Source organism: Taudactylus pleione, unplaced genomic scaffold (genome assembly GCF_031769625.1).
Source record: "Taudactylus pleione unplaced genomic scaffold, aTauple2 ptg001518l, whole genome shotgun sequence".
Classification (NCBI taxonomy): Eukaryota; Metazoa; Chordata; class Amphibia; order Anura; family Myobatrachidae; genus Taudactylus; species Taudactylus pleione.
Window position 1 is genome coordinate 1004131 of NW_028285916.1, and position 25042 is coordinate 1029172.

A 25042-nucleotide genomic window follows, 5' to 3' on the forward strand; every position below is an offset into this window, starting at 1 on the left:
CTATTCCAATGGTGAATAAAGGCCAGTCACACATTCTGTGGTGTTTAAATCTTTCTTTAATCATTTTCCAGGCATTGAGATGCCACCTCCAGAGATTAGGATAGTGCTACACATAGGAGCTTGTGCAATGGTGAGTCAGGAACCGGCAACAGACACGGCCTGGATGAGGTAAGGTGATGTGGCACTGCGCAGGAGCTGCGATCAGTGAGAGGGGACGTTTATAGTGTGTATGTAATATATATATAATCTTTATAAAATAAATTACAGTTTTATGGATATGACGACAATCCATCAGGCAAATCAATAGAATGTGCAGTAGGAAATTAAAATTAAAAAGTGGTTTACAGTAAATTATACAGTATCTTGAATTACTTCCCTTATATACTGCTACACTATCACTGGCTTTTATATAGTTATGCATAAAGATTTTATCAGTATGATATGCATTATTTATCACAGTGTGGCGGGATCAGGGAGTCTGGTAATAGAGCGCTCTGGCGCAGTAATAAGGCTCTTTGGCGCAGTAATAAGGCTCTTTGGCGTAGCAATAAGGCACACTGGGGCAGATGTACTAAGCTCTGGAAAGTGATAAAGTGCAGAGTGATAAACTACCAACCACTCAGCTCCCAACTGTCATTTTTCAAACACAGCCTGTAACTTGACAGCTAGGAGCTGAGTGGTTGGTCGTTTATCCCTCTGCACTTTATCACTTTCCAGAGCTGCGTACATCTGCCCCTCTGTATGTTAATCCCATTGATAAATTAAATTTTACACATGGTGAGACGTAATTAGCCCTCCTGCCCCATAGCAGTTCGGGGTCTTTTTAGCTATTGGTAGGGGAGGGGTTTGGGGCAGAACTTGTGGTCTCTCAGCTCCCGCACAGTGAATTCGGCACCAGTTCTAAAGTTTAGAGAACTGGATGAGGTTTCGGTTGATTTCAGCAACATTTCGGCAGCCTGCGAACAAGGAGAAAGTGGAAATTAGGAACTTTTGAAAAGGTGACATAATACAGTGACTGAATGAGCAGACGTGTCCAGGCCAGGGCGCAAGTTATTCCTGCGCAAAAGTAAAATATACATGAAAGTGTTCTTCATCTGGAAGTTGTGGGTAGAAGCGGGGAAATATCCTCGCTCTGTTGGCGTGTTCTGTGCGTCTATAAAAGGGGAATCATCCCAATCTTGTACATAGTTGTTACAGCATTAACTGGTCTCATGAGAAAAGCGGGAATTCTAGAGAGCACGAGACGTGAGCATGGGCAAGATGAGAGCGTCACTCCACGCTGCAGATCGGGATGGAGTCATTAGGTCGGAATTCACAATGAGTCACGACGTGGGGTGGGAGGGTTAGGGGTATGGAGTAAGGGGAAGTTTGGGTTAGACTCTAGGGCAGAGGTTCCCAAACGCGGTCCTCAAGGCTCCCCAACAATTCAGGTTTTAGAGATATCCATGGTTAAGCACAGGTGGATTAATTAGTACCTCAGTCAATTTGATTTAACCACCTGTGCTCAACCATGGATAACTCTAAAACCTGAAATGTTGGGGAGCCTTGAGGACCGTGTTTGGGAACCTCTGTTCTAGGGGGAGCGTTAGGGATAAGGGGAGAAAGCTCAATGGAACGCCAGATGTTTGCACCAGAACGTCTACACATGTGATCGCCAAGACCTGGAAGCTGCTGTTGTAGCTGCCAGGACCAGGGACAGTTTGACGACATTCTATCATGTCGGCATTTCAGGAGTGTCCACAAAACGAATGTCGACCTTGTATACCACACCCCAGTAGACAAGGGCTGGAATTATTAATCCATAAAACAAGCTTGGTGCGGCCTTGTTTTTGATGAGCCCCCTCCCCATGTCACAGGCGCCCTCCTCAGTATATGGTCACAGGAGGAGGTGGCGCTGTAACGGTATCATACGCAGATCAGTCCCCGGTGGTTAACGTGCTGGAGAGCGCCCCAGGGTCTGCGAGGGCAGGGAACGGGTGTGGAGGAAAGAAAAAACTGGGACGCACAGAGCTAGACTGCCCTCCAATGAATGTCGTGATGGTGAAGTATGTGAGAAGCAGGAACAGGACGCCCCACCTGGCTCACCTGGCGAGGAGTTGGGTGGCAGCCCAAAAGCTTGTCCCTCATCAGCCCCACTTTGCATGGTGCAGTCTCCTGATATATCTCATGCCACATGAAGCATGGGTAGATGAATCGGGCATGTCCAAAGCAGTCTGAGGGCTTGGTCAACTGTGGCCAATTGTATTATTTGATATGTTGGTGGTATGTCTGTATAAACTGCATAATATTCCATATATATATATATATAACATGAGGGGGGGGGGCTTTACTATGTGTTATACTGGACGTGATTAATGGGATAGACATTGATTCCCTGTCTGGTTCTGGCCCGGTGAGAGCTCTAGTTTACCGTTTTCTTGGAAGGAGTCCAATAAAATATGAGTCATACGCCCAATGTAAGTGCTTTCCGCCCCTGTCGGTTATTCTCACGATACCTATTCCTGTTTGGTGACAATGTGCCCCTCAGTTTGTACAAGGCCCCTAGACTTGTTCTGGAGGTAGAGGACAAGCCTGCAGATAATCAGAAGCTTGCCCTGACCAGCTGGCATCCCATGTATGGAGTAGGCGCGTATCTCGCTTGCAGGAGACGTGCGGGAACAAGACCAATTTGCAGAGCAGAATTACTGTCATGAATAATAAAGAGGAACAGGCGCATTTCTAGGGGTGTGGGGTCACCTACTACCATGCAGAGTCCAGAAAGAAAATATGGGTATAGGGGGCGCAGATATGGGCACTTCAGAGGTGAGTCTAGATCTATACACAGTGGTGTATCTATAATGGGTGCAGTGTGTGCGGGGCACACGGGCCCCACACCGCACACACTGCGCCCATATTTTTTTAAACTTACCTGTGCGTGGTCTCGCGTCGTGTGTCAGCGCTGCTCAGAACACCGGAAAAATGGCCGCAGTGGTCATTTTTCCGGTGCTCTGCGCATGCGCAGTAGACTCCAGGCACTCCCTAGTGCCCAGAGTTTACTAATGCTCCGGTGGCTGGCCAGCCGCGTCAGTCGGCTGCCAGCCACCGGGGAGAGAGGAGGGGGCCCCGCACGGGGAGTGCACATGGGCCCCCTCCTCTCTTCAGACGCCCCTGTCTATACTCAACAACAATATAACAAGAAGACTGCAGTATAAACCTATAAGCAGCCTCTAAAAAAACAGATCTCTTGGTCGGTACTTACACGGAAAAACCATATAATAGTGGCGCTATAAGTCTACACAATCCTGTTACAATAAAGTAAAAACAGACCTTGAACAAAACTAGAAGACGAACTAAAGAACTAAGTAAAAAGAGCCGTGTAGGTGTTTGTCATTAAACAGAAATATTTCTTGTTTATTGTTCACAAAAATGTTAAAACTACACATACAGTATGTAATAGACCACAGCGTAGGGAAAATACTTATACAGCTGGAATTACTTCTAAGCATTTATCAGTGTTCTGCAACTAAGATCCATGCACCTGCTACAATCCTGATACAATGTAACAATAATATTACTATACAGGTAGAATCAATGTTAGCTACTTTTGTAGCTGGAAATAAAATGACCAAAGATCACACACAGTCAGTATAAATTTTGCATCATTAAGGGCTCTATTTACTACAATCCGCATAATGAATGCAGATTGTAGTGTGATATTACCGAGTGAATTCGCATTGCGAATTCAGGCAATATCACAGGGATTTACTACAAATCCCTTACAGGGACAGAGCTTGCGATAAAGCTCTGCCCCTGCTAATCCCCTTCGGAGCCTTATCACGGTATTTTCGCAAAATATACTGTGATTAAGTGCCCGCGCATGCGCCGACCGGTCGCCGCTGCTACCCCCCCTGGCACTAAGCCCCGCCCCCGTAATCACGGACCCACCCGTGACCCCCCCTCCCCCCCCCACAACCCCCCTCTCCCTTAATTAAATTTTCTTGAATACTCCGGGCCTCCGGTGATGTTCTCCATTCCTCCGGTCAGGTGATCTCCCATACTGCACTTGGGCCCGATCACCTGATGACCGGGCAGCAGGGCACTATGGGAGACAAGCTGACCGGAGGGGAGTCATCACCGGAGGCCCGATCACCGGTCCCTGGAGTCAGGTAAGTACATTTTTTTTTTACTAATTTTTTTTCTTTTTTTTTACAGCAATCAGCTTGCGTTCTGCTTAGACCACACAGCTGATTACAGGGACCGACTCCCGGCTCTGCTCTTCCCCGTTAGAGCAGAGTGGGAGCCCGGTAACCGGGGGAGACCCTGGATAACGCCACCTCCAGGTGGCGTTATTATCACAGGGCTTTCCCCGATATTTTTTCACATTTTATTTTTAGTAACTATGGTCGGATCACATTTCCCTTTACAATTATGGGAAATGCGATCTGCTTACTAAAAATAAGTGATACTTAGGGGTTGGAGTAGAATTTTACGAATTCTACTCCAATTGCCCTGTAATAACTATAGGTGATACTAACATAATGTGAAAAGGGTGTGACAACACAAAACAGCCTTTAGCACTTTATTTTAGTAAAAATAATGTTAATAAATAGAGCCCAGAGTCCGATAATGATATCTGGATGACTGGAATGGATGAAATACAACCACTGGGGATATGGTGACTGTCAATGTTCTTGATGGAAATAGTATTGAATAATGTAACTCTGTGAATGAGACATCGTGGGCTCAGCAGTGATGGAAATGTCTCTCCCGGCGCTGATGTAGGTAAGGCAGCGCTATACAGTAATTTCTCACTACGGGAAAGAGAAGCAGGCGGGTGATGTCTGTATTCCAACTCATCCGAAGCTTGGCGTGTATATACAACACGGATGATGTCACTGGAGGGGCACTGGTTTCCTGTTCTTGTAGGGGAAACGCGATGTCCGGTGATGTAGCTGCCCCTAGAAACCCCAGCAAATCGATGTCCTGATTGGTCTCTGATACATTACCCTATTGCGCTGCCTCACCTACATCAGCGCTGAGAGAGACACCGCTAAATCACACGGTGTAATTTATATTTTATCACACACCGCTAATGACATTTCCATCACTGCTGAGCCCACGCGGTGGAAGGACGAGACTCCTCCCACCAGGACCGCGCATGTAATGAGGCACACTGAGGGTAAGACCTACTATACATATGCGGTGTCAGCTTTGGGACTGGTATTGGGGTGCGGGGCTCTCTGGGCTGGTGTGGCTGGACTGTTCCGTGGCATCATAATGTACACTTTTTCACTTCTTTGGTTTGTATAAAGTGCTACATAAATAAAAAACACTTTTAATTATAAACTCCTACTTATGAGGGACTTAACACATAGGCATTGCTTTATTTAACCTTCACTTTAAATCTCACACTAGTGTGGTGCCATTGGGCGATTCTGCTGGGGGGGTCCCATGCCCTGTATTTGGTGTATAGGAGTGTTAGGGACCTGCCTGATGGAGGACACCTGGACGCGATTGGCAGGTCAATAATTATGCTAAGAACCTGTTTGATGCAATTTAGCAGTTATATTATTATGAGGGTCAGCATGGTTAGAGTCTGCACCTGCATTTGTTTAGTTGAATAAACAAGAAATATTTCTGTTTAATGACAAACACCTACACGGCTCTTTTTACTTAGTTCTTTAGTTAGTTGTCTAGTTTTGTATAAGGTCTGTTTTTACTTTATGGTAACAGGATTGTGTAGACTTATAGCGCCACTATTATATGTTTATTTCGTGTAAGTAGCATGCGGACTCTGCAGATAGAACTGAATTTGGTACATTTCCCTGCTTACACTTGTACTATGATGGGGACGGGCAGAATGATTGAAACAATTCATTAAATGAAAGAGGTGATTCAAACCGAGGTGCCCTTCTATGCTGTGCTGGCATCTCCTGGGGGCAGTGCGGAAGGCGAGTACCTTGGTGCGTCTGGGCCCATCGGTGCCTGTAACATGTATGTACAAATGTTCTGGGTTTGAGACCTGGTCTGTGCAATTCACGTGGCATCTTACCCGAGAGAGCCATGGACAGACGGAATTCATCAGTCAGGATCTGCAGCACCCCCCGGACCCCCTCTTCTCCCTGGCACAAGCCAAAACAAAAAGGTGTTAGAGATTGTACAACCTCGTACTGGTTGTGCCCTTGTGTTACACACACTCACTGCCCATACACAGGCGCTCATCACAGGGACATAGGCTTGAGGTTCCTATGGGCACGGATCTTTGTAAACAAACGAGCGGGCAGCATGTGGCATAAATGTGGCGCATAACTATAATGTTAATGGTCCATCTCTCCTCGCCATCTATAATAATACCGTCACCTTACACAGCAGCGACTATGACAACATAACCACGGGTAGTGTGTCGCTGAAAGCGGCTGCGTACAGAAGCGCTGACACAGGACGCCGCGGTCAGTCGGAGAAACCGCTCCTGCCATAGGGCTGGTGCAAGTTTCGATGGTTTGACTGATGGTGTCAACTAAAGATTCGCATTGTCGGAAATACACCTTCAGGCTCTGCAAGCGGGCATCTCAGGCCTTCAAAAATCAGGAGTGGTGTGCGACTGCCGCAAATAACACCGACGCATCTTCGTCCGCCTATGAATCAGCCTCACAGACCGATGTCATCAAAATACAGGACTGTGATACATTATATTCACTTCCCAGCGATGATACAGTCTTATACCTAATACTGCAAACACAATCACAAAGATGTATATTTACTGGAGAATGCTATAGCTGCGACTCTCTCACACACACTAATTATATATATAGTAATGCAAGGCAGTGTCACTCTCCGGACTTGAAAAAAGTGGTCTCACTCCAGTCACTTATAGTCAACGTTTCGAGTTTTAATAGCAACTCGTCATCAGGACATAGTTGCTATTAAAACTCTAAACGTTGACTATAAGTGACTGGAGTGAGACCACTTTTTTCAGGTCCGGAGAGTGACACTGCCTTGTATTACTACTTACTTTCTTCAGTGAGCACCACGACCAGAGGACGTTGTTTTGGGAGTGCCTGCACTATGTGGAACTATTATATATATATATATACACACACACACACACACACACACACATATATACATATACACTCACACACTCCTTATATCTACCTTGTATGCGAGACCCCAGACGATGGGCCGTCCGATGAACACGCACTTTGCTCCCAGAGCCAGCGCCTTCAAGACATCGCTCCCTGTCCGTATACCTCCGTCTATATACACCTCAATCCTTCCCTGGACTGCATCCACGATCTCGGACAGGGCATCAATCTGTGGACACAAGTCCTAAGAAGGATCAGATGGGATTCCGGGGATGACGACATGTCTGTACTGTATATCCTCCTATGTAACTGTGCAACGTAAAGTAGAGTATATATACCGTAGCTAGCTCCCCGTCCAGCTGGCGGCCCCCGTGGTTGGACACAATGATCCCTTGAACACCATGTTCCACTGCAAGCTCTGCGTCCTCCTTGGTCAGTATTCCCTTGATGATGATCGGCAGGCGGGTCAGGCTCCTTAGCCAATAAATGTCCTTCCAACTGATGGACGGGTCCAGGGTGTTAGCTGGGACCCCATAGTTATCAGGGCCACAATGGTTCTGGAACAACAAGAAACAGGAAGGCTCTGATTGTTGGGGAGGTGTCTGAGAACTTGATAGCAAAGTATGAGTCTTTAATGAGAAAACCTGGCGCTCGGCCCATCGCGTCCAGGCTTGGTATACGATACTGTATGAATATACAAGGGCCACGCAGAAGGGACCACACTTGATGGGAATAGCTGAGGAGAACCCAACACCATGATATATTTTCAGGTGAAACGCATTAATGTCTATTTTTGTGCCTCATTTCAAGGAGAGCTGTCTTACCCCGAAACTATCCACGTTTCTTCCCTGAATTATATTCCATGGTGTGTGGATCTCTGCCAATATATTAACTTTTTGGGGATCCAGTCTATAGATCGACAGTAAAAAGGTCAACAATGTCTAGGCAGACACCAGATGTTAGTCAGTCAATAGGTCGACAGGGACAAAGGTTCGACAGGGACAAAATGTCGACATGCAAGAAGGTTGATATGTACACATGGTCGACGTGTTCAAAAGGTCGACATAAAAATGGTCAGTGCAAAAATGGTCGACGTAAAAATAGTTGACTTTTCTTTTTAGGATTAGGGTTAAGCACCAGGAGGGAGGGTTAGGGAGTTACCAGAGGGTTAGGTACTAGAAGGAACAGTTAGGATCAGGCACCTACCCCGACGGTTAGGGTTAGTCACTAGGAGGGAGTGTTAGACACCAAGGGGAGGGTTAGGGTGAAGATTAGGGTTAGAAAAAAAAAAAAGTGTCGACCATTTTGTGTTCGACCTCTTCACACTGTCAACAATATGTACCTGTCGACCTTTTGTCCCTTCTGACCTTTGTCCTTGTTGACCTATTGTCTGTCTAATATTTGGGGGTAAATTTACTAAGAATCGAGTTTGATCAAGATGACAATCTCGGGTGAGTTTAGGCATGCTTTTCATCTCGCAAATTTACTAAAGACAAACACTGGTGAGTTTGGGAGAGATTTATCTCTTCTCACTGGTAAAACTCGGGTGAGATCACAAACTCGAATCTTCTCACCACCGGGCAAACTCGGAAGTACTTTTCATGAAAAAGATGGAACTTGGGAATTTGAAATTGAAGTTTCAAACACTCCAGACATTAGACTGTGTGTGTACTGTGTTTTTTTTAACTATTTAATTTACAATGGGGGTACGGGTGCCGGCCGCATGCTGGCACTTGTAGTTCCACAAGTGCCAAAGGGCAGGCATGCCTCCTTGATACCAGTATTTCCACTGTAAATTACAATAGTTTAGAACTATATACCACATTATCACCAACGTACCTTCCGCTCCAGGGGTGCAGGGAAGAGTCCTGGGCTTCAGCCTAAGCCTGGGGTTTTCAGGAGAGGAGGGACCCCTTCTTGGGGTGTCCCCACCTCCCCTGAGATCCCTGGCTTGGGCTGACAGGCTTTGTGTGTTAATGCTTTAGCCATGGAGACCAGGTGACAGGGTATCCTGGCTGTGGCATTACACCCTGGTCGCTTTGGATCCGGTGCTGGTTTTAAATATAGAGGGACCCCTATGCATTTTTTTCCCTCTATATTTAAAACCAGCACTGGCCCTGCATCCAGGTGCTGGTTTCTAATTTACGGGGGAACCCTACTCGTTTTGTTCCCCATAATTTTAGGAACCAGGACTGGTTGAGCAGTCCGGGGCTGGTTATGCTTTTGGGGGGGACCCTACGTATTTTTTTAAAAAGATTTAACTCTTGTTTAACAGGTAGACCACACAGGCAGCCTTCACATATCTGACCGATATGTGCAGGCTGCTTGCTCTGGAGAGTTAGGCAGAGAGAAGACCCTGCAATCTCGGGTGAGTAGTCTCATCTAAACTTGCTACTCGTGGGAGAAATTTCGATCTTCTTCACCATCGCCCAACACACAATCAGCTAAACTCACTTCTTTGTAAATTGAGAGTTTAAAAACGGGGAAATCACCCGAGTTTCGGCGAGGCAAATAGGGTTTAAAAAAACAAAAACTCGATCAGACTCGAATCTTAGTAAATTTACCCCCTGGAGTCTATCTAGACATCGTCTTTATTTATCGTTATTTTCCCACTACAATCTTAGACCGGATATGGAAGTGTTTAAGTGGAAAATATAAAGATCGGTCAGCGACAAAGAAATAATGAAGGGCTCAGCTGTCGATGGGATCGAGTATAACATAGCAGTAAAATGAAATAAAAATTCTTACATCAAATACCCCCTCAAAGTTTTTGACCTTGAGGTGTGGAGGGAGACGAAAGTTATTGCGGATGTCGCTCCTGCGCTTGCCAGTGTACGGAACGTCCACAGTGAGAACCAACGCCTTGTAGCCCAGCGCCTCCACCCGCTGCACGAGCTGCTCTGACAGCTTGCGGTCACGGTAAACGTACAACTGGAACCATCGGAAACCGGTGGGGGCAGCGGCCACAATCTCCTCCACAGAACAGGTGGAGTAGGTGCTGGCAACGTAACATACGTTCAGAGCTTCAGCCGCTGAAAGACACAAATGGCTGCAATTTCACGCACAGATTAGCGGCAATACCTGTGATGCACAGAAATACACGCACGTGAAGCGCACACAGTATTACCATTGTATAAATCACTGGCTAACCCCCAACTTTACCTCCGGCACTGCTTAGGATGAATGGGATTCGCCCTCTAAATGCACTCACTCCAAAATGGCGAAGCGCAAGTCCTGTGCACCCAGCAGTTAAGAGAAAGCGTCACCCAGAAGATTTTCTGATAGAGCTGCAGCAGGAGACCTAGGCAGCCAGCGGGAGACCAAGGCAGCAGTGGCGTAACTAGGGTATTTGGAGCCCAGGGCAAATTTGAAAAGGGAGCCCCCCCCCCCCCACAACATCCCGATATGTGCGTACGCCGAAGGCGCGCTCTGAAAAAAAATGGGCGTGGTCACTTAAAAATGGGGCGTGTCAACATGACACACCCCTTTATTTTCACGCTGAACATTCCTATCCATATGCACCTTAACCCCAGTAGTACCCCTTATACAGTAACCCCAGTATGCAGTTGTGGTCCCTCTTATGCAGGTCCATAGTAGTGCCCCTTATACAGTATCCCCAGTAGTGGTCCCTCTTATACAGCCCCCAATTAGTTCCCCTTACTCAGTACCCCCAGTAGTGGTCCCCCCAAATGCAGTGCCCCCAGTAGCAGTCCCCACAATGCAGTGCACCCAGTAGTGGTATCCCCTTATGCAGTGCCCTTTATATAGTGCCCCCAGCAGTAGTCCCCCCATGCAGGTTTCCCAGTAGTGATCCCCCCTGTCTAGTGCCCCCTGTAGAGGTCTCCGCAGTGCCCCTAGCAGTAAGCCCCTTATATAGTGCCCCCAGCAGTAGTCCCCCCCCCTCCCATGCAGTGCCCCCAGTAGTGGTCCCCCTGATGCAGGCTCCCAGTAGTGACCCCCCCTATCCAGTGGTCCCTGTAGTGGTCCTTCCTATTATTGCCCCCAGTTGTGGTCCCCCCAGTGCAGTGCCCCTAGTAGTAGGCCCCTTTTATAATGCCCCCAGTAGTAGTCCCCCCGAAGTAGTGGTCCCTAGTTGAGGTTCCCCCTCCCGATTAAGTGCCCCCTGTAATAGCCCCCCCCCCAGTAGAGGTCCTCCCAATAATGGTGCCCCCAGTAATAGCCCCTCCCAGTAGAGGTCCTCCTAATAATGGTGCCCCCAGTAATAGCCCCCCCCCAGTAGAGGTCCTCCCAGTAATGGTGCCCCCAGTAATAGCCCCCCCCAGTAGAGGCCGTCCTAATAATGGTGCCCCCAGTAGTAGCCCCCCCCCCCATTGTGCCCCCACCCCAGTAGAGGTCCCCCCAGTGGTAGCCACCCCAGTTGTGCCCCCAGTAGTGCTGACAGGTTTTTAAAAATATATATAAAAACTTACTTACCTGAATCCACGCTGCTGCTGCTGCTCCTCCAGTCTGCGACGCCGCTCCCGCCGCCACCCGACAGTCCTCCCGGGCTGGCGCGCTCAACATAATGGGACAGACGTCATGATGTCTGTGCCATTACCCACTGCAGGAGCCGGACGGAAGTCTGGCTCTTGCAGTGGGTGCTGCAGCAGTCAATGAGAGTCTATCTGACTCTCATTGGCTGCTGTTTGACACACACATCACCACCAGCGCTGGCGGCGATGCGTGTGTTATGCACAGCCTGAGCCTGCCTCCTGGCGCTATTGGGCAAGCGCTCAGGGTGAGGGAATGGGCTCAGATGTGCAGCACAGGACCGGCGCTGGAAGTCTAGCGCCGGTCCTGTGTAAATGTGTAGCGCTGACCGCACTCATTGCGGTCGGCACTACACTGGTGGCTAACTAGGGCGGGCCGGACCGTGGCCGGCGGCGCCCCCCCCTCACCGCCGGTCCCACGGCGCCCAGGGCAAGCACCCCGCTCACCCTGCCCTAGTTACGCCACTGCTAGGCAGCCAGCGGGAGACCAAGGCAGCCAGCACTAAGGGGTCTATTTACTAAGCAGTGTTAGGAGACAGAGTGAAAAGTGATAAGAAAGTGATAAGGTTCCAGCCAATCAGCTTCCAACTGTCGTTTTTCAAACACAGCCTGTGAGATGACAGTTGGGAGCTGATAGGCTGGTACCTTATCACTTTCTTATCACTTTTCACTCTGTCTCCTAACACTGCTTAGTAAATAGACCACTAAAACTGCCAGGGATAGGACAAGCCCCAATCTCCCTGTCCATCCGTGGATCAGAAAAGCTTGGGGGCACCCTCATTTGGGGGTGGAAATCTCCTCTTTCAAACAAAGTTGTCTCTGTTTAGTTAATAGGAACATTTCTGATTAGCGTAATATAAAAAAGTATTTACGAGGTGGGGGGGATTTTAAAGTTCTCATATACAGGTGTACTTACTGCAAATGTATAAAATAGCATATGTTATTGCAAGAGTAATATAATAATTCAATATATCAGTCTCTGGATAATCACAGTCCTACATCCTGCATATAGAGCCCCGGGTCTAGCATACACTGTCCTTCTACTCAGCTCAGCATATACAGTACTGACTCCTACCAATCAGACAGCCCCTGTGTCCAGCATATGCAGACCCCAGTGTCCAGCATATGCAGACCCCAGTGTCCAGGATACGCAGACCCCAGTGTCCAGGATACGCAGACCCCAGTATATGCAGCACTCTGTCCAGCATATGCAGCTCCCGTGTCCAGCATACACAGCTCCTGTGTCCAGCATACGCAGTGCTCTGTCCAGCATATGCAGACCCCAGTGTTCAGCATATGCAGACCCCAGTATATGCAGCACTCTGTCCAGCATATGCAGCTCCCATGTCCAGCATACGCAGCTCCTGTGTCCAGCATACGCAGTGCTCTGTCCAGCATATGCAGACCCCAGTGTCCAGCATACGCAGACCCCAGTGTCCAGCATACGCAGACCCCAGGATATGCAGCACTCTGTCCAGCATACGCAGCTCCCATGTCCAGCATATGCAGTGCTCTGTCCAGCATACGCAGACTTCAGTGTCCTGCATATGCAAACCCCAGTGTCCAGCATACACAGACCCCAGTGTCCAGCATACGCAGACCCCAGGATATGCAGCACTCTGTCCAGCATACGCAGCTCCCATGTCCAGCATACGCAGACTTCAGTGTCCAGCATACGCAGACTTCAGTGTCCAGCATACGCAAACCCCAGTGTCCAGCATACACAGACCCCAGTGTCCAGCATACACAGACCCCAGTGTCCAGCATACGCAGACCCCAGTGTCCAGCATATGCAGACCCCAGTGTCCAGCATACGCAGACCCCAGGATATGCAGCACTCTGTCCAGCATACGCAGCTCCCATGTCCAGCATACGCAGTGCTCTGTCCAGCATACGCAGACTTCAGTGTCCAGCATATGCAAACCCCAGTGTCCAGCATACACATACCCCAGTGTCCAGCATACACAGACCCCAGTGTCCAGCATACGCAGTGCTCTGTCCAGCATACACAGCTCCCATATCCAGCATACGCAGTGCTCTGTCCAGCATACACAGACTTCAGTGTCCAGCATACACAGACCCCAGTGTCCAGCATACACAGACCCCAGTGTCCAGCATACACAGACCCCCAGTGTCCAGCATACGCAGTGCTCTGTCCAGAATAAACACTAAAAACAAATAAGCAATTCTTGCGCACTGTCGTGAAGCTGCTGGTAAAGGGACTGTCAGTCCCAGGAAAAACCATATAGGGTACAAAATATATAAAATAGCAGCGCTGAAAGATAATGCACATGTAAAAGAATATATGAAAAAAATGGACGATTTCAAAATAAACAAATAAGCATTTATTAAAGTAATAAAATCAGTACTCTATTGTAAAACATTACACAGAATGAAGTGCTCATACTAATGTAATGATGCTTAGAGCATATGGTAGTAGTGTGACCTCCTAAGGTGATAGTATTGGTTTTCACACCATTCCAGTGGTTCCTGCTGCTTCTTCCTTCCCACGTTACAGCAGAGAGGCAGGGGGTCCCCAATCTTAATATCATTATTATGGCAAGGAGGCAATCCTATTATAATTAACTATTACCAATAAGGAACCTATTAACAATAAGGAAGAGTAAAGGCAGTGAACAATACTGAATGTTATTAAACACTGAATTATATGTTTTTACCTTGATATTGTTAGGGATTTTGATGCTGGTAGTCTCCAAAGAGCCCGGTATCAGTAGTAGCCCATAATTTTATACCAAGTGTTGGATAAATACATTTTAGAGTGTAATGTATTATTACTCGTTATATGCATGGGAAGATCCAGAACTGTCACAGAGGGCCTGATTCAGAGCCGCTCATAAGCGGCCGCTCGTTCACTCCGAGCGATGTTCGCACAACTGCGCATGCGTATGGGTCGTAAATACGCATGCGCCAACCAGACATTGCGGTCGGAAATCGAGCGCTCGCAAAATAGCGAGTGCCTGCTAATTTGAGTGACAGAATGAGGCGTTTGTGGGTGGTAACAAAGTAAGGTGCTTGAAAACGGGGAGTGGAGATCAGAACGCAGGCGTGCCAAACGGTCAAAACGGGCGTTTTAAGGGTGTGCATAATTAACAAAGCAGCGTCATCGACCACGTCACTTGGTTGTTTCTTAGCCTGAACTGTTCGCATGATTGCGGTAGGAAAATCCTACCACAAGCACTGCGAGCAGTTCAGACACCTTTCGATGTACTCGATTAATCAAATAAATATTGGAGATGACGTAGGATGCGAGCGGCCAGGGGGCGTCTTTACAAAATAACGAGCGCATGTTTCGTTCGCTCGCTCAGACATAGAGGCGTCAACAGACCGCAAAGAGCGAGCGCTCAATTTAAATAGCCGGCCCCTTTTTCTGAATGAGCGAGCGCAAATAGCGTCCAGCTCTGAATCAGGCCCAGAGTTCCAGCTAAATAAAGTGAGCATTATTTTATTTACTGTCAATTGTTGTGCATGTGATTAGATGGACGGTTTCTTATGTTTTTTTTTATGTAACTTTTATTCTCTTTGATTCTGCTCTAATTAAACACAAGTGCTCAGAATTGCATTATAATCTCATGGGTATATTAAGGGCATCATTTCACCCACAGCATTTATTCCTGATGAAGCTGAGCGACCATTGCTCAGGGAAGCTCCCACTTATCCGGACTCCTGGAACTTGTAGTACCACATTGGACTCGCTATCCTGCCATTACATACATCTGCGGCTTTGGAGGACACCTTGTAACTTGTGCGTCAGCTCATCATTATCACCATCTGCTGGATGCCGGAGGATCTCCCGGTTTAACAAACCATAACCACCCTTGGTAAAGTTTTTGCTGCTAATTACTACTTTTGGGACAGGAGAGGGCCCTAAATAGCAACATAAGTTCATTTCAGGAGTGGATTTAGTGGACGATTTAAGCTGCTACAACCATATGCTCTAAGCATCATTACATTAGTATGAGCACTTTATTCTGTGTAATGTTTTACAATAGAGTACTGATTTTATTACTTTAATAAATGCTTATTTGTTTATTTTGAAACCGTCCATTTTTCTATATATTTTTTTATATATTCGAATACATGTGCATTATCTTTTACCGCTGGTATTTTATATACTCTGTCCAGAATACGCATCGCTCTGTCCAGCATACCCAGAGCCCGTGTCCAGCATACGCAGCCCCCCCGTGTCTGACATACACAGACCCCCCTGTCTCACATGCACAGACCCCCATGTCCAGCATATGCAGCCCTGCCACAGACATTTATTATTTCTATATCATTTTTTCAATCGAACAGCCCCCGTGTCCAGCATACGCAGACCCCAGTGTCCAGCATATGCAGACCCCAGTGTCCAGCATATGCAGACCCCAGTGTCCAGCATATCCAGATTTCAGTGCCAGTATACACAGACCCCAGTGTCCAGCATATGCAGATTTCAGTGTCCAGCATATGCAGAGCCTAGTGTCCAGCTTATGCAGTGCTGTGTCCAGCACACACAGACCCCAATGTCCAGCATATGCAGCCCTGCCACAGACATTTATTATTTCTATATAATTTTTTCAATCGAACAGCCCCCGTGTCCAGCATATGTAGACCCCAGTGTCCAGCATATGCAGACCCCAGTGTCCAGCATATCCAGATTTCAGTGCCAGTATACACAGACCCCAGTGTCCAGCATATGCAGATTTCAGTGTCCAGCATATGCAGACCCTAGTGTCCAGCATACACAGACCCCAATGTCCAGCATACGCAGACCCCAATGTCCAGCATACGCAGACCCCAGTGTCCAGCATATGCAGACCCCAGTGTCCAGCATACCCAGCTCCCATGTCCAGCACATGCACCTCCATCTACAGCATAAGTAGAGCCTGTGTCCAACATACGCAGCTCCCTGTCCGACATACGCAGACCCCCTGTCCCGCATGCCCAGACCCCAGTGTCCAGCCTATGCAGCCCTGCCACAGACATTTACTGTTTCTATATTGTTTTGTCACAAACTAAAGGTAGCAACAAATTCTTGACACTAGAAGAAGTTTCTCCCTGTAAAGTTGGGATCATTTTACCTTTGGACGTGCTCATTTCCCCATCCGGCCACGCCAAGCAGTGGAAGGCTGTGGGTGCTATACCAACTGGGGCACTGATCTCGGTTCCTAAAACTGTGGTCTTAGTATCTGTCACCAACACATCTCGCAGCATCCGAGGTCGCAGTCGAATTCTGCATAAACACAATATTACAGCGGTAATAAATTTGTACATATATTAGTGTCATAATTATGTCATGTGATGAGGAGGAACAGAGCACAGGTGACAGGACCGCTAATAACACACATCAGGTGTACAGTAACTTCGTGCTATGGTACTTCCGGTATTGCATAGAACATTTCTTATAATAGGAGTCAGAAGACCCTAATTCAGTTTCATTACCGTTTGAAGGCGAGTAAGTTATCATCCCGAGTGCAACAATCGTCAGCTCCTGCGGCGTAGTATTCCCAGGTGGCTTTAGGTAAGTGATCTTTAGCGTAGGCTTCAAAGTCTGACAGGCAAATGGGGGACATTTCGGCATCCCCCTGCCCCGACCTAGGGAGGAGATCAGAGGAAAGTGTTATAGAGACTGCAAAGAAAAATGTTTTCCATGTGAGACAGCATCACCTGAACGTAGAAGCTCCTGCAGCCAGGAGAAGACAAAGCACCATAACCATACCATAGCTCTACCGCATTACTCCCCCACAGCCATGCCATACCGCAGACCTACCCCAGCCATAACAAAGCCCTACCATAGCCCTACCGCAGTCATCCCCCCCAGCCATGGCCATACCACAGCCCTACCACAGTCATCCCCCCCAGCCATGCCATACCACAGCCCTACCGCAGTCATCCCCCCAGCCATGCCATACCATAGCCCTACCGCATTCATCCCCCACAGCCATGCCATACCGCAGACCTACCCCAGCCATACCACAGCCCTACCATAGCCCTACTGCAGTCATCCCCCCCAGCCTTGCCATACCACAGCCCTACCCCAGCCATACCATAGCCCTACCGCAGTCATCCCTCCCAGCCATGCCATACCACAGCCCTACCCCAGCCATACCACAGCCCTACCATAGCCCTACCGCAGTCATCCCCCCCAGCCATGCCATACCACAGCCCTACCCCAGCCATACCACAGCCCTACCATAGCCCTACCGCAGTCATGCCTCAGCCATGCCATACCACAGCCCTACCCCAGCCATACCACAGCCCTACCGCAGTCATGCCCCAGCCATGCCATACCCCAGCCATACTATAGCCCTACCACAGTCACGCCCCCTAGCCATGCCATTCCACAGCTTTACCTTAGCGCTACCACAGCCCTACCGCAGTCATGCCCCCCCAGTCATGCCATATCACAGCCCTACCTCAGTCATGCCCCTCCAGCCATGCCATACCATAGTCCTACCATAGCCCTACCTCAGTCACTCCCCAGCCATACAACAGCCCTACTCCAGCCATTCCATAGTCCTACCAGTCATGCCATACCACAGCTATACCCCAGCCATACCATAGCCCTGCCGCAGTCATGCCCAGTCTTACCATATATCCCAGCCATACCGCAGATGCATTACAATCATGCTACATTCCATCAATGTCACAGTCATGCCACACCCCGACCATACCCTAGCTATGCCACAATCACATTACACACATACTGCAGCCATTCCACAGCCATGTCATAGCCATACAGCAGCCACGCGCCAGCAGCACCATCGCCACATACCCTTTCCATACTGTAGCCATGCCACAGGCAAACCGCAGCCATATCCCAGCCATACAGCAGCCGTATCCCATCCCAGCAATGCTGCAGCCACATCCCAGCCATGCCACAGCCGTATCCCAGCCATACAGCAGCCGTATCCCATCCCAGCAACGCCGCAGCCACATCCCAGCCATACAGCAGCTGTATCCCATCCCAGCAACGCTGCAGCCACATCCCAGCCATGCCACAGCCGTATCCCATCCCAGCGATGCAGCAGCCACATCCCAGCCATACAGCAGCCGTATCCCATCCCAGCCATACAGCAACCGTATCCCACCCCAGCAATGCTGCAGCCACATCCTAGCCATGCCACAGCCGTATCCCATCCTAGCGATGCAGCAGCCACATCCCAGCCATACAGCAGCCGTATCCCATCCCAGCCATACAGCAGCCGTATCCCACCCCAGCAATGCTGCAGCCACATCCCAGCCATGCCACAGCCGTATCCCATCCCAGCGATGCAGCAGCCACATCCCAGCCATGCCACAGCCGTATCCCAGCCATACAGCAGCCGTATCCCATCCCAGCAACGCTGCAGCCACATCCCAGCCATACAGCAGCCGTATCCCATCCCAGCAATGCAGCAGCCACATCCCAGCCATGCCACAGCCGTATCCCATCCCAGCCATACAGCAGCCACATCCCAGCCATGCCACAGCCGTATCCTATCCCAGCAACACCGCAGCCACATCCCAGCCATGCCACAGCCGTATCCCATCCCAGCAACACCGCAGCCACATCCCAGCCATGCCACAGCCGTATCCCATCCCAGCCATACAGCAGCCGTATCCCACCCCAGCAATGCTGCAGCCACATCCCAGCCATGCCACAGCCGTATCCCATCCCAGCGATGCAGCAGCCACATCCCAGCCATACAGCAGCCGTATCCCATCCCAGCAACGCTGCAGCCACATCCCAGCCATGCCACAGCCGTATCCCAGCCATACAGCAGCCGTATCCCATCCCAGCAACGCCGCAGCCACATCCCAGCCATACAGCAGCTGTATCCCATCCCAGCAACGCTGCAGCCACATCCCAGCCATACAGCAGCCGTATCCCATCCCAGCGATGCAGCAGCCACATCCCAGCCATGCCACAGCCGTATCCCATCCCAGCCATACAGCAGCCACATTCCAGCCATGCCACAGCCGTATTCTATCCCAGCAACACCGCAGCCACATCCCAGCCATGCCACAGCCGTATCCCATCCCAGCAACACCGCAGCCACATCCCAGCCATGCCACAGCCGTATCCCATCCCAGCCATACAGCAGCCGTATCCCATCCCAGCGATGCAGCAGCCACATCCCAGCCACGCCACAGCCGTATCCCATCCCAGCCATACAGCAGCCAAGACGTAGACACACAAAGAGAGAACACTTGTGTTATAAAGAGACATCTTGTATTGAAATGTGGGATCTGCGATATCGGCACAATATGCTCCTCACAGGAATAACATTAACACAGAAATGTTTATACCAACTGGGTGTTAAATTCATGCAGCGCAATGATAAATATGGGGACAGCTTATAGCCATACTTCCCTACTTTCCAGCTCTCTCCTCCGAGAGAAGCCCAAAGGAGAGATGATGACTGACTGGAGGTGGGGCTGGGACCCAACACTACACGTCATTAGGCCCCTCATGGGGAATGCCGCGTTACGGTGGATCATCAGGAGGTGGGACTGTCCATAAATTCAGGTGTCTCCCGCAACTTCCGGGAGAGAAGGCGAGTATGCGTATAGGGAACATGTGATAATCTGGTGACACTGCGCCAGATTCAGAAGTGGGAGCAAATCCTGTCGCAGCATTTGTACAGAGACGCCCATTGGCGGCATCTCTGATCCGGCGATCAGAGACGCTGGCAATAATGCGCCATCGGTTGCACCATTGATCCTCTGAGCACCCTAATGTTGCTCAAAATGTCCATTGCATGTCAGCCACCATTGTAACTGCTTACACAGATGCAGTAGCGGGCTGAGACACGCCCCCAAAGTGGTCGCAACATGCCTATGTTTGGCCTCGCCACCCTCCGTTTCCTCCTACAAACTCTCACTGACTGTAAATCTCCCAGTGTCCAAATCCCCACCGCGACCGCCATCGGTAATCCACGGGGATGTATGCGCAGTACAAAAATAACCGCTCAACTCCACAAACATCGCCATTGCTTCTATCTGTGAATCAGCCGCTGTCCTTGGTTTGGTGTCTTTGGCTGTGTGCGGAGATCTATTCTTTATGACACCGTGTAACCAGAGGGGTCATTATGTTGTGAAATTCCCAGTACACAGTTATATTATATATGTATTCACGTGTTCACATTGCAAATATACACGTACAGTCACCCATACAGCAATATGTAATGGGTTTCCGTTAGTGAAGTACCCAGCTGTACGTCCTCCATAGCTGATAAAGGCAGCAGTACTAAGGGAAAATTTTCATTTGTACAATATCGAAATGATTACATACATATATAATACAGAGTCACACCACTGCACATAGCTTTGGCAGCACAGTTGGAGTAGTGATCAGCATTACTGCCTCACAGCAATGAGGTCGTAGGTTTGATTGCCACCAAGGCACTATCTGTGTGGAGTTTGTATGTTCTTCCCAAGTCATACTTACTGTACCTACTTTTGCTAGCTCCCAGCTTCGGGGCCCGACTATAGTCGACATTAGGACCCGCCCCTTTTACAGGAAAACTCAGCAATTCGTGGGTCTGTGCGGAGGGGGCGGTGCTAAATGACTCAAATTCACTTCATTTAGCTCCGCCCCCTTTCTATAGACCTGCAGAGTTCTCCGAGAATCTCCACATCCCGCTCACTTCACTGGGAAATGGGCGGGATGCAGGAGACCTGCCTACTATTCCGGGGGTGCGGGGGGTTACCCGAAAAATCGGGAGTCTCCCGCGACTCCCGGGAGAGTAGACATGTACTGCATGCCCCGGCACGTGTGCATATCAACTAGGCTGGGAAGCATGACACACCGTACTCGCGATGCGATGCATTCCGCCGGTCACCGCATGCATGCCAGCGTTGGTAACGCCGACATGCATGACGATCCCTGCAATGGACCACTCTGTTGGTAAGAGCGGCCCTTTGTGGTGGAGGGGTTTCCGGGTCTATGTGCAGGAGGACGCGCGTACCGCGGGGGGTGCTGGGAGGGATCTGATTTGTAGGCTCCTATAGGGTAACGCCGCCAGGAAGATGGAATTACCCATCGCAGCCAAGTCCCAGAGTGCATGCGGTAAAACCCGGGGTGTTACCGCATTTCTCGGCTTGCTGCATCCCGCCCCTAGTGTGTACCGGGCCGGCATAAAGACGCCCACTGCTGCTTTCTCGCATCCGCCCAATGTCGCTCTCCTGCGTAAACATCGGTACCATCGTCGCACATCGGCCACTCGCGCAGCGCCTGATCGGCCGCAGACACGGCGAGTCTCCTCGCACGCAGTGAGCTCTCAGGCTGCGTATGCGGACAGGCGCGCCTCAGCTCTTCCGACCACTCCCGGACATCATCCCGCAAACGCTGACAGCCTGTCACTCACTCTGCGATGGATTCCTCTGTGCGCACACGTAGTATACAGTATACGCATGCGCAATGGCAAACAGTCGCTCGCTCTGCGTCCGCGGTTGCACTTGTGGTCGGTACTGAATCAGTCCCCATATAAATAACGGTTAGTGAATCTCGCAGAGTTACAGAGACTGCGACATTATCTCTGTGACAAGTTCTATCTGATCATATAACAATTCCATTATTTCTACCAGACATAACATTCCCAGAACAGGTCACTTCCCAGGTAACACGTTACTTTTCCTGCACACTCACCATGATGTGACAGCCGCCTATTCACATAGGTCCTAATACATACAGTACATACGTGGTATTATCATCAGGACACAACAGAAACCTGACCTGCAGAGCTGACAATCACCCAGGCTGCACATGACGGAGATCTGTGACTCTATAGGGCCTGTATAATGTATATACCATGTGTACCAGGGGCCCCTGTCACCTCTTACCTCTGCGAGTCGTCTGTCATGCTTCTTGTTACCGGACCCCTGGTCCTATAATCCAGCCCAGCAGAGACTCCTCACCCTGACCCAGAGTTGCTGACGCAGGGTAGCAGGAAGGTAAAGCAGGGATCACCCCACCCCCTGCACTCTGTACACACAACTGTCCCGGTTACACAATCACAATGCTGGCTGATCTGTACAGCTGTGTGTTAATGAGACACCATAACCTGCTGCCACACTGCTCACCTGTATTATACATTCTGTATCAGAGATCTGGGTAGTGTCAGCATGAAGGGCCTGATTCAGAGACGGACGCTATTTGCACTCGCTCGTTCAGAAAAAAGAGGTGGCTATTCAAATGAACCGTTCGCTCTTTGCGGTCTGTTCACGCCTCTAAGTCTGAACGAGCGTACAAAACATGCGGTCGTTTTTTGGAAAACTACGCCCCCTGGCCGCTCGCATCCTACGTCATGTCCGCTATTTATTAGATTAATCGAGTACATCGACCAGCGTATGAACTGCTCGCTATTCTTGTGGTTGGTTTTTCCTACCACAATCTTGCGAGCAGTTCTGACTATAAAATAACCCAGTGATGTGGTCAATGACGCTGCTGTATTAATTATGCACACCCATAAAACGCCCGTTTTGACCTTTAAACACGCCTGCGTTCTAATCTCCACTCCCCGTTTTCAAGCACCTTCCCATGTTACCACCCACATACGCCTCCTTCTGTCACTCAAAGTAGCAGGCATTTGCTATTTAGCGAACAAACGATTTTCGGCCGCACTGACTGGTTCGCGCATGTGTATTACGAATGATCCGTACACATGCGCAGTTGGGCAAACATCGCTCGGAGCGAATGTGCGGCCGCTTACGAGCGGCTCTGAATCAGGCCCTAAGGCCCCCATACATCAGCAATTAATTGCAGCAATCGTGCAATTTGCAATCGATTGTGTATAAAAATCTTTCCCTTTTTCAATCGATTGCAAATTGCACAATTGCTGCAATCAATTGCTGATGTATGGGGGCCTTTAGCCGAGGTGTCTCAGACCAGATGGAAGCAGACATTCATGTCTCTCATCTTTTGTATTCTTAAAAGGGCTCAGGCCGTGTTGGACAGAATTTGATATCGCAAGCGCAGAGGTCACTCGCAAAAAAAGGTGCGTTAGATTGCAGAACTGGTTGTGGCCCCGATTCAGAGATGGATGGAATTGCAGAGACGCACACCAGCAGCTGTACAATTCCGTCCATCTTTCTGCAACTGCAGAGGGAGGGGCATTTGCGATTGATGGTCATGATGGCTGCTGCTTTGGACAGGCTGCAGGAGCTGAAGCTTTCCGCAGCCTGACTGGTCACTGCAGAGGCCAGGAATCTGTGTCTGCCGACGCAGACCCTGGCCTCTATCCTCCCAGAAAAAAAATGGGCGTCACACGCCTGCATTTCTGGGAATGGTGACCAGCCACCCCCCCCAAATGCCGCCGCGTGATCTTGGGTGGAGTCTACGAGCGTATCATCGCCGGACCCGGTCTGCCCTTGCACAGTAGAGGCCCTGCACAGACGCAGACTCCTGACAATCAGAGGATGAACCTTCATATAATAATAATAATACTGTAGGAAAAATAAACAGCTCCACGTTCCAGGATTTAACTGTTTTTATACATTTTTATAGAACTCTGGATCCAAAACCAAAACTAGAACATTTGAGGGCGGTTTTGCCAAAACCAAAAAGCTCGACATTGTTTTAGAACCAAAGCAAAAACATGGGGGTCACTCTGTGCACGTCTCTAGACACTAGGGGGGTAGATTTACTAGCGTGCAGGATTTTTAGAAGTGGTGATGTTGCCCATAGCAACCTATCAGATCCTACTGAACATTTCCTAGGACCTTCTAGATTTACATAATAGCTAATATCTGATCGGTTGCTATGGGCAACACCTCCGCTTCTAACAACCCACAATTTAGTAAAAATACTCCTGGGAGAGAACAGTACTTGGGTTACTCCAGATGTGGCTGTACAGTCATAGTATTAAATGCTACAATTACAGGACACAATCATACCTCATACCTCATACCTCCAACCGTCCCGATTTCAGCAGGACATTCTTGTTTTTTGAGTGCTCTCCCATCCGTGGGCGCAGTGACCCATGGGCAGACAGGAAGCTGGGCTGTACTTCCCTACTCTCCTGGAATCTGCAGGAGGCTCACGATTTTTTGGGTAATCCCCTGCACCCCTGGAAGAGTAAACACTTCTTCCGCATCCAGCCCACCTCCTAGTGAAGTGGGGAGAAGGATCGGTGGTCCGCGAGTAGGGGGTAGAGCTTAATGATGCCCAATATTTAAATATGTGGTATTCATGGCAATTTACAGAGAGGGTGGGGCTTAATGCCACAAAAAACCCAGCCCCGACCCCCCATCACCGACCCCCTTCTTCTCCTCCCCGGGCTTCTCCCCGGGGAGAAACACAGAAAGTAGGTGAGTATGAGTTGGGGGGACACTCTTCACAGCTGCAGAGTTTGGAGGTGACTATGGGCACCCCCAGCATGAGGAAAAACGGGCGCATGCCCCCAAAACATCACACAAAGGGACGTGGCCTTGCAGGCACTGCAGATTAAAACATTGTGGGAAGTATGCCCAATAAATACAAAATATAGTAAATGTCTGGACAGT

At 49.3% G+C, this 25042-nt stretch overlaps 1 protein-coding gene across 2 annotated transcripts; it reads right to left on the reverse strand.

Annotated features, from left to right (window-relative positions):
* Positions 1-711: 711 nt before the first annotated feature.
* Positions 712-22548, reverse strand: HAO2 (hydroxyacid oxidase 2). Of its 2 annotated transcripts, none has more exons than XM_088463950.1 (8): positions 22382-22548; positions 16997-17149; positions 16636-16787; positions 9813-10096; positions 7403-7621; positions 7135-7308; positions 6032-6101; positions 712-956 (listed from the first exon to the last, which is right to left on the reverse strand). In XM_088463950.1, the coding sequence occupies exons 1-8, from the start codon at positions 22399-22401 to the stop codon at positions 901-903; spliced, it is 1128 nt and encodes a 375-aa protein (XP_088320076.1). In that variant the 5' UTR covers positions 22402-22548; the 3' UTR covers positions 712-900. The 2 variants fall into 2 exon arrangements, with proteins under 2 accessions (XP_088320076.1, XP_088320077.1); XM_088463951.1 differs by having other exon boundaries at positions 7135-7293; positions 22382-22547.
* Between the last annotated feature and the right edge of the window lie 2494 nt (positions 22549-25042).